Below are 17,569 nucleotides of genomic sequence, written 5' to 3' on the forward strand. Positions count from 1 at the left end.
ACCTTTTGAATACATCTTTTTATTCTCGCTGGCAACCTTCCTATAAGTGATGACGCAGTGCTTTTCTACATATCCAAATTCCTGTTTGAAAAGTTGCAGACAGTTAATGTGACACATTACTTATCGATACTGGGGTTTTATTTGAAAACTGCTTTTGTTTCATTCATAGCTCTTCCTAAAGTTTGAGGGCACCCATTAGGTTTTTCATCTTTAAGAATGTCAGTTATCTTGATCTTTACTGTTCTCAAGTGCCTGCCCAAATTAGACCTAAATAGTAAGGAAGAGTAAAGCTATTCACGCCAACCACATATGAACCAAAGTCTGAGAACACACATAACATGGAATGGCCATCAACCAGTGTCAGTTAACTAATTACAGCCCCCAGTAAGACCTAAAAGCCACATAATCTAACACAACTGCTCTGATAATTATACACACACTGAAAGGAATGAATGTTGATTGGGTCCCATGATATATATGGGAGGACTTCACATCAATGATACATTCAAGATGCACACGGACAATATACACCAGGGCAGAATGAACACAGATTAACAGCGATGACATGCAATTAATAAAAAACAACAATAAAAGGCAATATGACAGAATGTCTTGATAAATACTCTTGAATAAAATAATGGATAGAAAAACTGAAAATCATTTAGGTATTCCAAACACTTGGGTAACATCTGCAGTGTGTTAAGACCGGAAGAAACGTGACTACTACTACTTGGTAAGCTGGGTACTCTCTAAAAGATAACTTACTCTGAAAACAATAATTACATTAATACTCCAAAGTGAGGTAAGTCAATTTGGATGATCTGCTCAATGTCTAGTGGGTGACTAATGCCTACTTTATTTCCTTTTAAATCTGACTGTTACTAGATTATTCATAACCACAATAATTTATCAACTATAAGTAAATGGAATCATTAAAGATATCATACCTGATAGCCTTGCTGAGGAAAACTTGGCTGTGGATAATGCTGGGGGAGATGATGACCAATAGGTACAGGTTGTATGGCCGGAGACAATGCTGAGCCCAAACTCACTTGAGGAACACCTCCAGCAAGGTTTTGGTGCAGTCCTTGTGACATTCCTTGAACACCCTGAGGGACTGATGTAGAGAGACCAGGTGGAGGTGCTGGTGGTCCACCTTGAAGACCCTGAGGCACTGCTTGTGTTACTGCTTGAGGTATTCCTGGTGGTACAGATGTTAAGCTCTGAGGAACTCCTTGAGGGACACCCTGGTGTAAGCCTTGAGGTACTTGAGATATAAAGTGTCTTGTATCATAAGGTACTTGCTGTTGGCTCAAGCTGGGATCAGCAAGTGCATGAGGAGAATGAGGTGTACCTGTAGGTGTCATGTTTGTAAACTGACTGCCTCCAGAGCTTTGCTGTAGGGCATAAACACCTGCCATGCCTCCCACAGACTGTCCTATTGGTGTGATAAATGACTGAGAAGCAGTGCTAGGAACTACTGGCTGGCCCTCTGCTTGTGATGCTGGTGAGCGGTACAAGGGGGAACCTATAACAAGCTTATTATAAGGCATAGCATCAATCTGTTGATTAGGGTAGTTAATAGCAACAGGGGCACTAAAACCTGGAGGGGGAGGTGGGGGTGGTGCATTTACATTTGAATTAGTAGTTCCAAGTGAGGATGATGTGGGTATAGATGAATTTGTCCTAGTACTACTGCTTTCTGATACATTTGGCATTAAAACAGCACTAAGCTGGCCTCCAGCAGCTTGACTTGCCATATGAAACAATGCTGCTGGAGTAATGCTAAAGAAAATTTGCTGTTGTTGCTGGGACTGGTGGTTTTGTGCAGAGGAGACTATTACTGGGGTTGGATCCTTCTTTAGTTGCTCTTGAGACTTTGTGGCTAAATACTGCTGAGGAATTACTTCCCCAGACCAATTTTCACTATATTTCAGTTGCTGTTTCTGCTGAGATGTTACCTGCTGTTGTTTTTCCAATAACAGAGGATACTGTTGAGAGCCACCAGCCTGTGAGTATACATTTCCATGAACTATGGAACCGCTATGACCAACTGACTTGGGAACTTTGTTGTTAGCAGGTATACTTTGATTGCTGCTGCTGTCAGCAGAACTAATTTGATTAGCCCCTATCCCCTGGGATGGATTATGATCTTTTACAGGCAAACCCTGATTAGGATAGCTTTGATTAGCATGACCCAACAAGTGGAAGCCTGGTGGAACACCCAACCCTGGCACAATACCCCCTTCACTGGTGTGAGCTAATGCAAGCTTTTCTCCTGAGCATCCATCAGCTATTACTGATATTCCACTAACATTCACAGCAGAGGCAACTCCTCTAGAACTTTCTCTAATCCCAATGTCATTAATTGTTGGACCATTAGCAACCACTGCACCACTACCACAAGATCCATTATTCTTATCATTACTTGAGACTCCTCGGCTCGGAGCAACACTAGAATTTGTGTTGGATGGCTTATTTAAGAGAGATTTACAGTTATTATGACCAGACAATTTAGCATTTACCACACTGTCAGCCATCACACTGGAAGGGGTGGTAGAAGAGGATGTGGAGGGCGAGGCCTTAAAAGATGCTTTCCCTTGAGGAGGCTGATCAGCCATTCTGCTGTGGTCTTTCACCGAGTGAGCCAGTTTTGACGTGGATGTTGGAGCCGGTGATTTTCCAGAGGCAACATCTGGAATAGGCATTATCTCTTTAGTCTTGGTGTAATCTTATTTTGAGCACAAGAAAAATCTAAACATAACACTGCTTAATGTTCAAAAATCCAAATAGATATGCAAATGTAAACAATTAAAAAATATTTACAAAGTAAGAGATAATAACCCAATCCAGAGTCACCAACTTTCATATTAAGGTGTTAAAAGAGACTACTCAGACTGAAATTATTTACAGAGCTTTATTTTTATATTTTGTCAACAATTTTGACATAAGAGAGCAAATCAATCGATGACAGTGGATTGCAAATTAATATGAATTATCAGCATCTCCCATAAAAACAAAAGCACATATGAACATAAAAAATGTACTACAATTAAGCATTAAGATCTGTACATATCAAAGTCTAGATTGTACGACAGAATACTTTCAAATTGTGGAACCCTTTAGAAAGAGGAAAAAAAATCCCAAAATGACAGTGAAAATATATTATGACTGCTAAAACTTACACTAATGTAACAAAAACCATTATTACACATGTCAAGAGTAATGCAATACATCCTCTTCTATTTCTACAAAAAATATTTTATCATCAAATAGAAGTAATTTCTATCACCTTTTAAGCAATCTCATAAAAATCAGGAAGAATATAAACCATAAAATATTTTCCTGAAACATAATAAGGCACTATATATCAGTGTACAATAATTTGTTGAAGATTATATTGTGAAATTATGCAGCAATATTTATACGTTAGGGGAAACTCTACTGCAGACACAGCTAGTACAAATTGTACTAAGATTTGTAATGATGTTGACGGGAATGCCTACCATACCATATTATGTTATCACTAAATGCAATTTTCAGTCAATCAATATGACAATGGTAAATTTACTGTACATTAAATACTTCTTTTTTAACAATTTATTTTCCTGGCAATTTGTCAATACTGACACTGAAATCCGAGTTCCAACCTGAACAGAGAATTAAGATTCCTACCACATTCAGAGCAAAAGAAGACTAGAGGCATAAAACAAAAGGAATATCAACTAGAGGCATACAAACAGAAGGAATATGCAAAAGACTAGAGGCATATAACACAAGGATTATCAACTAGAGGCATATAACAAATGGAATATCAAACATATTTTTCCAGCTTTGAAAGCAGTTGCAAATGCTCTACAAATGTGTTTCAAATTATGCCAAACTGCAATTCAATACTGAACTGATGGTCATATAGTAAGGAACAACTAGAAACAAGCAAAACTGACTTAGCAGTGTTCAGTATGTACATATATGCAAGCACAGTAAAAAGGAACTAAATCATATCAATTAACAAGCAATTCTCTAACAGAAAATATAAAAACTACTTTACAATGCTTTGGGTCTATTTTAAAACTAAAACATATCTGGAAAGACTATGCACTTTATAAAGTATCTGAAAGTATATAGCACTGAAGACAAGAAAGTTCACTGCCTGAGGTAAAGGTTTGAAAGCTATTTTTATTCTAATTAAAATAAAGTCATGCTTCATTTTATTATATTACATCTAAGGGTTCTTTCAAAAATGATTTGTTGATCAGTGACAAAGAGTGGAATAAAATAAGATTTTTATAACACAATGTTTTTAATACACCTATTACTGATATGCTGTCTTCTATGGATAAGGAAATGCATCAACTGTATTGTTCAAGAATGAGGGACCTTTACTACATAACACAGATTTGCAAGTAACAAAACACTTGCAACAGAATGCAAGGGAGGATGGCAACCAAGCTATGAATAATGTGGTACTATGAAAAAACAGGTTTTGTGTTATAAAAACAGTCTGCTTCATCAAAAAATCTGTTAATCTTAAGTTACCTCAATAACTATTTTGGTGGAAGGACAAAAGACAAATATCATGATTTGAATCTTGATAAATACAGCAATCAAGGATTTGAAAACAGAAAGGATCAGATGACACCCAAACTATGAATAATGTGGCAATGAGAAAAAACATGTTTTGTGTTGTTAAAACAGTCTGTTTCATCAATAATCCATTAATCACATATTGCCTGAATATTTTGGTGGAAGGACAACAGGCAACAAACCACAAGGCAAATATTAAATGCAGCAGTCAAGGATTTGAAAACAAAAAGGATCCATGTTAATTCAAGGGAAGGCAACATCTGAGGAGCATGGACATGCAAAACAAAGGGTTGCACTTAGTTTGCAGCTTGCAAGAGAAAGGTGCAGAGGTCCCGCCAACAATTATGTCTCCGAGTGCAATAGAAGTGATTGGGAATAACTATTACGATGTGACTCTGTTCATCAGTAGCACCTGGTTTAACAATCAACCACAACAAAATATCTAACTATTAACTAACTGAAGTATGGTAACAAACTATACTTAAATGGCCAAAGAGGAGAAGCAAGACTGTCATGTACCTTCACCTTCAACTGTAGTATCTAACATGTCAAAATAAGCCCTTCTAACCAGAAGTGCTTTTTCTGGTTACCTGTATGAAGCAAGAGTCTATATAAAAGACAAAAGCATTCACAAGCAAGCTGCATACAATAAACTCACCAAACAAAGTAAGAGACCCTTGTTGCAAGAGGAGTAGCCAATACAACACAAAGTTTTCAAAATACCAAAACATGGAGGGATATGTATCTCAGCCTCAACAGTCACAATAAAGGAAGGCAACAGATGGCTCAAGTCACTAGGAAGAGAGGCAGGGAGAGGGATATCCTCCAGATTTGATATGGTGATGGGAGTAGGAACAGGAAGTACAGAAAAAGTAGGTGTTCTTTCTTTAAGCTGAGACAATGAAAAAATGTCACATTCTTGTTACTATCAATATTATTAGGCAGTTTAACCAGACCATGGGGTTAATACTCTAACTCTCATAGGATAGGCCTAAAGGAATTTGTTCTTGATGAAATATATTAGATCTTGTTTAATACATTGCAAATAATTAACAATTTATAATTGGATCAACTGAAAACGTTGAAGATTGCTGAAATTTCTTTCACAGATTTGTTTCAATACTTGATATACGTTGTTGGTTGGAAGGTCAACAACTGCCAAGGATATGTCTGACTGTAAATCTCCATCTGCATTCAGGGATTGGGTCATGTGGGTTATTCATCAAATACTCATAAGTCAGATGAGCATGACCAATTGAAGACAGGGTATTACTTAAATATGGCATGCTTATGGGAGTGAAGAACACCACAGTCCAACAGCTGTTTTAATGTGTTAATTTAATATTGACAGCCTCATTATTTCACAATTCCTTCCATTTAAAGGACAATAATGAAACTGACAAAAACAGCTACAGTATATCTGACCTATTCACATGACTGCAGCTTTGGCCGTCTTACCAGCACTCCCATTTCCTTTAATGCCAACATAAGCAGGAACCAACATACTTCAGCATTTATATCAGCTTCATATGATGTATGGAATGAAAACTTAATTTGTTGAACATGGGGATTTTAAGGACAATATATTTAAAGGGCTTCTAAAGCATTTTTTGCCACTGAAAATTATCATTTTCTGTAGCGGAATGCTTTTAATAATTTTACCTGCTGACCTTTTTACAGACAATTTATGTTCTATTGTACGCTGTTTATGATGTTCATGGGTACAACAAAATCTTTTGGATGGATATTATTACAAGTGTGTACAGACACCAACTTTTTTCATAACCTAATGAGGGGGAAATTCTAGTGGTGGAAGATTTTTATGAGGGTGGTGAAAACCGCTAATAAAAATATCTCTTTGACTGAAAAGCTCTTTACTTGGCAAACCACTTGTCTAAATCTTTACTGCAGTTCATTTGGTTACAAAGTCTCGCTATAGACAAGGAGGTTCGCCAATTCCTACTTGTGCAGATTTGTTTGGGGAGAAGAGTGCAAATTTTCAGTCTTTCATTGTGAACAGAATCAAAGCATTTTAAAGGTGAGCCATATATTTGGCTTCCATACTCTCAAATTAACAGGATAGCCACTTTGTAAGGTAATATCAGGGTTGATCTATTATTTCTTCATGTTGTCAATAATAGCATTCTTATCATGTTTAATGTATTATTACCTTTGGAATTCTACAAGTTTGTAAATTGTAATACCTTTCTTATGTTTAATGTAACTTACAGCACCACCGACATACGGCAATTTAATCTTACAGCACTTTTTTAGCGCCGTTGATGGCATTTTACAGCACCATTAACTTGATGTTGCATCAAGTTCAGGCAATGTAAGCGCCGTTGACAGCACTACCAACAACAACAGGAATCAAGTTAACGGTATCATAAGTAAGTTGCAGCGCCATGAGTGCAGTTAAAGCCCCGATAACAGCAAAAAACCGAATTATGGTGGAAATCAACTTACTGGAACAGATCCCCACCGTAAGTTGAGGACGCACAGTACTTTTGCCTTTGGTTTTTATGCATATAATGTGTACTTTTCAGTTCAAGTTGGTATCAACGATGAAACCTAAGAACTTTATAGCTTGCACAGGTCATCCATATACATGTTTTCTAACTGTTTAGTGATACTGTTTATTGCAAGGATAACCAATGTGCTACTCAAAATACTTTCAAGTGGGATACAATTTTCTAATTTGTATGTATCAGAAAATTTCACCTACAGGCAGTCCCCAGATTATGGGGGGGGGGGTTAAGTTGGAAACCATCAAAACTCAGAAAATAAAAAAAAAAATTTATAAAGAGAGAGAGAGAGAGAGAGAGAGAGAGAGAGAGAGAGAGAGAGAGAGAGAGAGAGAGAGAGAGAGACTTATGTAAGCACAGGTTTTTAAACTTTGCCCTGGTAATAAAACAGTTTTCTCCCCCCTCTTTATAAGAGGAAACTCCTTATAGCGAACCCTCCCAGTGGCTACAGCTCCCTAACCCGGTTTTCTAACCTTGTTATACTGCTTACAGCTTAGCAGCTCAGAATTTAAGTTATGGCGCCTATGTTGCTATAATCCTAGTTATGGTGCTGAACTTTGGAACATCACCCATAACCTGGAACTGATTTTTTAATTAATATATTTGAAAAAGCACCATAAGTTCGGAACGCCGAAAGTCAGAGCCGCCATAACTCTGGGAATTACTGTATTCACTATTGAAAAGTGTGTTCTCTTGAGTACCTTTAAGGAATAATGGAAAGTGGCTTTGGATACCATTGACTGACATACAGTATAGTGTTTTCAATATAGCATATCTTCAAGTAGTATCACAATCATTTTGGATGTCAAAAAATATCGCAATAATTATTTGTTTCCATTCAAATACTTTTTTAATATGATCATCCAAGTGACATAGTTAGCCAAGCTTCTTTCTGTGGCCCACACTGGGTTGGGGTGTTGTTTGTTTGTCAGTATCATTTTTTATCTTGAATTCATCATATTTTCCATCACTTTGCATGACAGCTTATTAAAGACATTGGCCTCTAGTTTAATACATTACATGTTCATAATCCCGTATCCAAAAGCGCTGGGGGCAGCTGTGTTTTGGATTTTCTTGGATTTCACAACTGAAGCTTGCTCTGTAAATATACAAGTACACTTTTTTTCCAACAAGAGCATCTGTGAAACACAAAAATATACAGCATCAAAAAGAACTGCAATTTGCTTATATGCTCATCTATCATCCAATCTCGTGTACTGTATGATCCTTAAAATCTTGTCCCAAACACTATTTCATAACATACACCATGTACAGATTACATGATTTTATGCCTAATATGCAGTTCCTCATTGGATGGGTCGATATCATACTCAGTTAGCACTCTCCTAGGCCCACGTTCGATTCTCCGGGCAGCCAATGAAGAATTAGAGGAATTTATTTCTGGTGACAGAAATTCATTTCCTGGTATAAAATGGTTCGGATTCCACAATAAGCTGTAGGTCCCGTTGCTAGGTAACCAATTGGTTCTTAGCCACGTAAAATAAGTCTAATCCTTCCGGCCAGCCCTAGGAGAGCTGTTAATCAGCTCAGTGGTCTGGTTAAACAAAGGTATACTTAACTTTATGCCTAATATGCAAGTATCTTTTTTACTACATTATACTAGGCTAGGCTTCCTATGCCCGTCTTAGTTTCAATAGATTCCTTTGATAATGCATATCATATCTAAGTCATTTTTTAACTAATTAGTAGGCCTAGAAGCAAAACTTCAATTGGTTACATGCAAATCCTCATACATCAACTAGGCTTGCCATACTTGTGGTTGTCTAAGAATTCATTACTAGCCCATTTCTTATCATTAATAACCACTTTCTATTGCATGCACAACACTGGCATAAACAAGAGCAAGTACTGGCATAAACAACCGAATCCAGAAACCACTTTTTGCTGACGTTAGTTAACGCAACTAACATCGAGAAACAGCTGTTTGCCGATGTTAGTTATTGTAACTACCATCAAGACACAGCTGTTTGTTGTTGTTAGTTACTGTAACTAACATGATTTTTAAGAGTTACATTACAGTTGTTGACTTGTTAAAAATGAGCTAATTTTCAATGATGATTTCCAAAACTGAAAGTGAAATACATTTTTATTTGTCCTCCACACTTAAGAGGTGTTAAGAAAGTATACCACTGAATTTAAGGTTGTAGCTGTGGCTTAAGAAATGAATGTGCAGGCTGGAAAACAATTTGGAAGAGGCAAAAGCAACATTCAAAACTGGCAAAATCACACCAGTACTTCATTTCATTTACTGCGTGTATAAATAAAGCAAGTTGCTTTGAGCCCAGCTTTGATAATTGACAAAAAAAACATGTCCCAAAATTATGTTTCATTTAGTATGTAATGGCAGCGATGATGGTAAAATGCAATCAGCTGATCATTTTAAGAATGTAAACATTACCAGAATGCAAATGGCACATGATGGCTACTTTCATATATAATACATAATACAGTATGACAATGGTACATAAAATTGAATACAGTAAATTAAACAACTGTTTTATTAATATAATCAATACTCTCAGTACAACTGTATTGTCTGACTTTTGCAAATGGTTACCTTTTGGTGTAACAACCTAACTGAGACCGATAGTCTCTCTCTCTCTCTCTCTCTCTCTCTCTCTCTCTCTCTCTCTCTCTCTCTCTCTCTCTCTCTCTCTCTCTCTCACACACAGGTTAAAAATTTGACTTCGGAAAGACATGATACAAGAGTATATACGGTAAACATACGAATTTTCACACTATGTGGGACTATAAATGGCATTACATTTCACTGATCTTAATATGATGAAACAGTTCCCTTCACAAGAAAAACTCTAGAATTCTACAGCTTTTCAGTTTTTAGATTTTTGGATAAAGGATTGCAAACCCGTAATGGGATCATTGCCTGGTTTGGGTATAACAATGGCGAGTTTCTTTTCTTTTGGAAACTTGCTAAAGTCAAAATTTGGATGTAAACTTGTAGTAAAACTTTTGGCTAAGGTGAACATAGGTTTGATTTAATCAAATTGATCTTCTCTAAACCTAGAAATGTGTCACAACATGAGAAAGAGCCAATTTCTGTAAGTCTGATCGCAGAAGTATTATACAGATCTTCAGCTATTTCAAATTATATTCTCAAGATGTTCACTATGAATATATTCTGCATGTTTTCCAAGTATATTTGATATTGCAATATGGATCATGAGGTCTTTGCCCACTATATGGGTTATCTCATGTTTGATCTGTTCATTTGTCTATAAGAAATGATGGCTATAACAGCTGGAGGGTGAAGATGGTAGTGTTACAAGAAAAGCTGAAGGCTGACCACTGCTGAATAATGAACGATTCCCTTCATGAAAGAAGAGTTTAAGACAATCTATGAATGCACTCAACAGCTTCTACAGAAGAAAAGACTGTCCTGAAGGTAGCAAAAGGCAAGAAAGCTGAAGAAGCAGGTGAAGTGGATGGAATATCCCTCCTAGGAGTGAAAAAGTGCATGGCACATGCATTGCATGTGCTGAAAGAGCAAGCAGTCTTCTTTATAGCAAAGGAATTAACAGAAGCACAGGAGACAGGGGAATGACAAGTGACACTCCTGGTCCTCCTCCTCTTTTCAGTAAAACATTGACCTCAACATTTCCTGGTGGAGGTGGTCTGGTGAGAGCCGAGGCATTGTCTGAAGAGCTCGCTCTCTGACAGATGTAACTGGAGAAGGAGACACAGAGACATGCCTAGAAGTGGAGGAGTCCTAACTGACAGAGGATTTTGATGTAAACTTTTAACTGATCTCTTTTGTAATTAGAGAAACCAATGGTTCACTGACCAATTACAGCATATAAAACTTGTAAGCTGAGGCAAACACTGGTGACCCAGCAAAAACTGACACAAGAGATGAGGATCTTTGTTGAGCAAAGACACAAACAAGCTACAAGCTTAGCCAGGCACACCTTGAAGAACAAAGGCATGGTATCACAATTAATAAATCTTTAAATCATTAGAATGGACAAACTATGCTTTTGCAAATTATAAACAAATGCATCATAAAAAAAAACAAGATACCCAATGCAACAGAAAACTGAAGAACTGAATGAAATGGAGAATTAAAGGAGGAAAAGATTATAACTGGAAAAAAATAGTGAGGATAAATGAATACACACAGTAATCCCATGGCAGAAGGCCATGACAGCTGGCTTTCAAGTACTCATCTACAAAATTACAAACAAAACCCAAACTATGATTACTTACTGAAAATAATGAAATGACATAAATACACTGAAAACAATGGCACAACACAAAATTTCACTATGAGTTCCAAGAAAGAGCAAAGATGTTTACTCCTTCAAGCCACATGAAAGGGAGAGTGGGTGTAAATGAAGCACCATACACAGGTTTGAACACATAACAGTAAGGGTCTCTTAAGTTTTGAATGGTATAAATTGTTATTCTGGGAATTTCCTTGTCCATGGATTAAAGCAACATGATCGATGGGTTCGCAGTGATACAAATGGCGTCTGAGGAAATGCTTACCTATCCTTCATATTTGAGCCAAAGTTCTATACTTGAATTTGTCCCGAACAATTACTAACGAGGATGTCTACATTTTAAACTCTTTGAATGAAGCCTCCAATGGTAAAATCTAAAATACTAAATTGAACCATGAATTCAAGCAAAGTTGTTTTCATTTGGCTTGATGATCCTATTCTACAAAATGTAGTTTATCCATCTACTTATTTTTTCTGCATGGAACACAGATACTAAACATGTGATTACACTTGCATTTAAATATAAAATCTTAAACAAGAAAATGTACAGCAACATAGTGTACCTGTCATATTAAAATTACTATGCAAAAGCAACACTAGTGAAAGTTTGCTGTAATTTTCTATGTGACAGGCATGCCAATAATAACAAAAAAGATCTAAAAATAAGTGTTTTAGATACATACTGCACTAAATTAAAGTGAAACAGAAATAGATTCTATTTAATTACATATACAATAATAAATTACCAGTGCAATGCAAAACTTAATTTTATAATAATAGCACTGAATACCCAATCATATGTGTATTTTCAGCTCTACAGAAAGTTAGCCTAACTAGCACTGCAATAATGACTCAATTCGACACATTCACTTCTAGGCTACCTATCAGATTAAACTACATATATGGACTACAAAATATCAAAACAACTTTGCCATTTCTCTACTTTAGTTACTAATATCAGTAAAATGCAATCGTTTTCATTTTAAACTAAGTGATTGCAAATCAAAAGTTAAACAAAAAGCAAAAGCAAAAACCAATAGAGCCTTGTTGCAAATGAAGTGAGCTAAACTCTAAATACAAAAATATCAGACACATGCAAGTTAACCAAAAATACTCAGTAAAGTTAACACTGAGCAATCTGCCAATCTAACAAGGAAAGTGCAATTTGCATTGCTAAAAATGTAATAAAAAATATACTGATAGTAATCAAACAGGTGTACAGAGGCGACAGTATAAACAAAGTCAAAACAGAAAAGAACTGGCCAATGCTTGGAAACAAGTTCCTGCTAACTTCACAATTATTTATAACCAAGTAGAAGCTTGAATGGGTATTTACAATCCCTCTAAATCATTTTTCTGTCAGAAAATTCTCCTGTAAGAAATGTCACTTTATAGTAAAAGCAGACAAGATGTTTTGGCATGCACCCCATGGTAAATAATTCTACATATACTGTACTATCTAAGTCCTATTATTAGAAAAATATCAAACCTAACACTGTAAAACCTTTTCCTTTTTTTATTGCCAGCTTATGCACTCAAGGTTTGGCTACAGATACAGATATTACCGATGGTAGACTGCAGGAATGCCAATAATTGAATTTTCTGTATAAAAAGAAAAAAAGTTCTGTGGACAAAGTTTAACTGTTTCTACATAATGTCCACGATATTCAGTGGCTATGAAATACTGTCAAATCTCACTTTCTTTTCTCAGAGATATAAAAGGGCAGGTTTGGAACTGTCTCAAATTGCAAAAGAACAATTTGCCTGGAAAAAGTGCAAACACTATATTTCCTTCCTTTTCATATTCAAACATTTAGGTAAAAAAAGAATTTCTCTTCCTCCTACATCATTATATGTATAATATAATACGAGCACCACCTTAATCTATCACAATAAAATAGCACCACAACTCGGGCCTTACTTTTCAATAATACTAGACAATATTCTTAAATATACAAGCATATTGCTTAATAGTTAAATACCTATTTTCATAATTATCGTTTCTTTTATAGGAAGACATGAAATCGAGACTTCTCCAGCGTCTTCTGTCTTATACATTTTCTGCCTATATTCCTGCCTAGTCTAGGTCCTCATCTACTGTATATTCTTCATCTATGGTTTTTAAAGTAACTTGGTCTCTTCTATCTATCTTGCAAATTACTCTGAAAACCTAAAAAAATTGTTACGCTGGCCAACAGAGCAACCTTAACAATTAGATATGAAAACTTATTCACCCATTCCAAAATAGGCGAGTCAGCGTTCAAACAAAAGATTGAATGGCTGCCTGGATGACTATCTAGTTTACCTGTTCTCCACCAGGTGTGTTTTGAATGTTTAAGCTCTTGTCAGAATTCTCCTTGACATCCCACTAAGTTGTGGGAAGGCTGGGTGGTCAACTTTAACAGTAGGTAAGTATCCAAATAATAAATTTTATTATGAAAATTTATATTATTTGGGATGAACCATACCTACTGCTAAAGTTAGCTGATTCCCACATTGATAAGAGGATGGTGGTTAGTGCAGCTAGACCAAATCCGCTCTGCCAATTGAGCTAAAGGTTTCTTGCATGAAACCCAAAACATTCTTACCTGATCTGGAATTTTTTCTGGATCTTACTGCCACCAGCAATAGGATTCCGTTCAGGGGCAAAGCTTTCATTTGTGAGCAGCAAAGAGCAACCTTACAGAGAAAACTCCTTCAATTCAGCTAGAATATAACAGAAGCAGAGTGAGGGGACCCGTGCCTGGGTCCAAAAGCCCCTACAGAATGACAGTCACTAAAAATACATACCTTAATGATATAAAGGTATGCTTCTGTACAATTATGTACCTTCATGCTCCCAAAAATACTAAAACCCAGGATTTAAAACAAAGAGCCTAAAAGGTTTCTCTTTCCTCGGTTCAGGAAAGGACATGCTACTAGTAGCAGACTAAGGGGTTTACTGTTTCAAACATGAGTCTGCATACTTAAGGTATTGAAAGGCAAAACCAAATTGCACTTCTACGGCGCCACATTAAACCCATCGTCATGTGACAATTCATCATCAAACTACACAGGTAGTGACAGCTCTCAAAATTATGAATATTTACCTTCAATAAAGGTAAATGGTATGGAGCTAGTTCTCATGCACTAGCCCAATCAAATACTCCACAGAGAACCTCATGTTCTTTGAGAAAGACATTCTAGGTTTCTAAAACCAAAAACAAAAGGTTAACTTTGCCTCTTCCAGGCTCAACCTTTGACAAAGACATCTAGGTTACTAAAACCAATAAAAGGTTAACTTTGTCTCTTCCAGGCTTAACCCTTGACAAGGACATTTACATTTTTCTAAAACCACAAAACTAAAGGTTAATTTTGCCTCCTCCAGGTTTAACCTCTGACACAAATGTTCTAGATTCTAAAATCACAAAACAGAAAGATAACTGCCTCTTTCAGGCTTAACCTATCCAAGTAACTTTTAATTGCCCCAATATGACAGAGAATTGTTTCCTCTTCTTCCCCACCAGAGGTTAAATGGAATTCTTACAGTTCTCTGAAAAGTTAGTATTAATCTCATTCTCAACTATAATGCAAAAAGATAAAATAGCATTCCTCTACAACAGCTTTAAGGAGAGTGTTTGCAACAAATTTACTCTTTTTAACTGTTGATAGTGCTAAATAAAAGTTTTCATAGTAAATAATTCAACGTAGCTCATTCCAGAGGCTCAAAAGAATTTGCAGATAAACTTTTGAACTGTGTCTAAACCCAGTACTGAGTTGAAGGAGCTTCCATCTCAACTAATTTCAAAACCTTAAGGTGCTGATCATCAGCCAGACCTAACAGCACATGACGCAATACCAAGGAAAGTATGGAACGATAACCTTGAAAGTAGACAGCGAATAATACTATACCCAAGAAAGCAGAGAAATTTTGATGTCTACAACGTTCCAGGTGCTCAAAATTCCTCTAGAAAGGTACCTGAGCAATACACACACTGCTGCTTCTGATTAAGGAGAGACCCCATGATACCTTTGAAAATCCCCTACTGGGAGGAGACAGTCACGCATCTCCAAGCAGTTAAGTCTGATGATGAAGTTAGTGGAAGTGCATGAAATTCTGTAGTCTGAGTCGATTTCCCCTTAACGGAAGAATATGAGATACATCTACCAAGAGAGCTAGAAAGCTTGAAAATCACTTGTTCCGAGGCTACTAGGGCTCTACAGGAGTCACTGAGCAATTCTTGAACATGATATTTGCTCAATATTTCCTTAGAGTAGGTAGAGGGGAAAGGACTGTGAGTCTGAATCAGGCCAAGCTTTAAGAAACACACCCGCTGCTCAAGCCTGAGGGCCCTCAAAGATGTAGTAATCGACTGGTTGTTCCTGTTTACCGGCATGTTAATACGTCTACATTTGAGCGCTCCTCTAATCCAACAGCATCTGTCGAACTTGCGGAAGTAATGGCCATTCCGTAGGTAGTTTTGTTCTTCTGAATCCCCAATTGCAAAAAACACTGTCCTTCAACAGAATGAATTATCAAACCAATATCATGTTGTTCATTTCACTCAAGGAAGCAATCTTTCCACTATGACTTATTTCTGACCTTTCTGACCAGGGATAAAGCTGCTAGGCATCTTCAATGGTCTTTCCACTGCTCTGACATCTAGTAGGCTTTACCAGGTGTAGTTTTACCCTTCTATGTTGTATGTAAGTGTACTGACACTAGTCTTGTTGGTGTTACACAACAGAGGGGAAAAAACAAAACCTGGACGTAGGTTTAAGATTAAAATGGCCAACTCTTGGTTTCAGCATCCTTCCTACATAGTCTGGTGACAATGATGGTACTGGATTACTTACAAGTTCAATGAACATTAGCTGTAAGTCATAATCTCTTATGCTGAGACTGTACTGTAATTGAACCAGATTATTCAGACAAAATCCCCAGTGAGACCATGTTTCCTAACAAAAGGATGCCCTTACTACTTAGGAAGCTTCCTTTAGGGCTACAATTCTTCAAGAAGCAAGTGCCTATTCATCTTCAGACAGACAAGCCTGCAAATTCAAGTATCATCTCCACATCAGTAGATAAGAATGAGGAGTTAGGGAAGTCGATCGAAAATCATACTGCATAGAAACTGAGCCATTTGAAGCAACAGATCATTAGCCTTTGGCATAGTGAATACTTATAAAGGCGCTGTTCATAAGCCCAAACAAAATGCCTTGAACAGCAATACCTCCTTTCTAAATACACCTCAAAGGAACTTGGGTGATCAAGGATGTACTAGTAAGAGAAAAAGGTCTCTTGTGCATCCACCAAAACATCTGATCATTCTTTTTGGAAAGTCACTAAAACCATGTTGATGGAAAAACAAAAGGCATGGGGACACACAAAGTCAGTCAGTCTGTGTCCAACAATGGTCACCAACCTCCAGTTGCTTATGGAGCTAAGAAAAAGGAATTACCACCTGGTCCGTTTTTTCTCTCTAATTTACAACTTCCTACTAAATAGAGACTTCTGCTGGAGAAGACAGAACAGCTATAGGAGACTAAACCAGTGGAGGATAAGATAAAAGGAATCATAACTCTCCTTCACTGCCTCCACCATGTAAGGAGAGGCTTGCAATTGGCCATCTACCAGAACCTGAGGTCTGAACTTATCCCTAAAAGGTATAAAATAAGACTTGCACCAATGCATACTCATCACCTCAACCAGTGCAGCATGACAAATTTTTGAAGTGATTTGTATTCTTCCTGACAAATTAACCTGAGGTCTTTACATATGGGATTAACTTTCAGCAAGCTGGAAATCCAGCCATCAAATTTTTGCAAGGTGGTTATGGTAATAGCCATCGACGGTAGGGGCAGAAGCACCGCCCACCAAGTTGGTGTGATTTCAATTCTGCGCAGTTTTCTTTTGGCTGCTCTCTCATCTAGAGATGTGTTTCTTTCTCTGACCTGCTGTTCAACTTTCTCTTGTTTGAAAATATTTGTTTTTATTAAATATTGTTTATATTTTTTGTTTATACTTTGCATATTTTGATATATTGAAACATTTCAACATTTTTTTATGTCTCAATGATATATTCACTTATTCTTCCTACTACACAGCCATACTGACTCGTTTTAGAATGTATAAGTTTTGGATCTAACTAGTTCTACCATAATTTTACCAAACCTGCACTTCAATATCCTGGAACTTCTTGTTTCATGGCATCA

At 36.8% G+C, this 17,569-nt stretch overlaps 1 protein-coding gene across 4 annotated transcripts in view; it reads right to left on the bottom strand.

Annotated features, from left to right (window-relative positions):
* LOC136826930 (terminal uridylyltransferase 7-like) overlaps positions 1–17,569 on the bottom strand; it is a 182,577-nt gene that overhangs the window by 12,108 nt on the left and 152,900 nt on the right. For all 4 annotated transcript variants that reach the window (XM_067084507.1, XM_067084509.1, XM_067084511.1 and 1 more), the window contains one exon: positions 948–2,695. In XM_067084507.1, coding sequence (XP_066940608.1) covers positions 948–2,695 — 1,748 coding nt within the window. The remainder of the gene's footprint in view (positions 1–947; positions 2,696–17,569) is intronic.

This window comes from Macrobrachium rosenbergii, chromosome 41 (genome assembly GCF_040412425.1).
Source record: "Macrobrachium rosenbergii isolate ZJJX-2024 chromosome 41, ASM4041242v1, whole genome shotgun sequence".
Lineage (NCBI taxonomy): Eukaryota > Metazoa > Arthropoda > Malacostraca > Decapoda > Palaemonidae > Macrobrachium > Macrobrachium rosenbergii.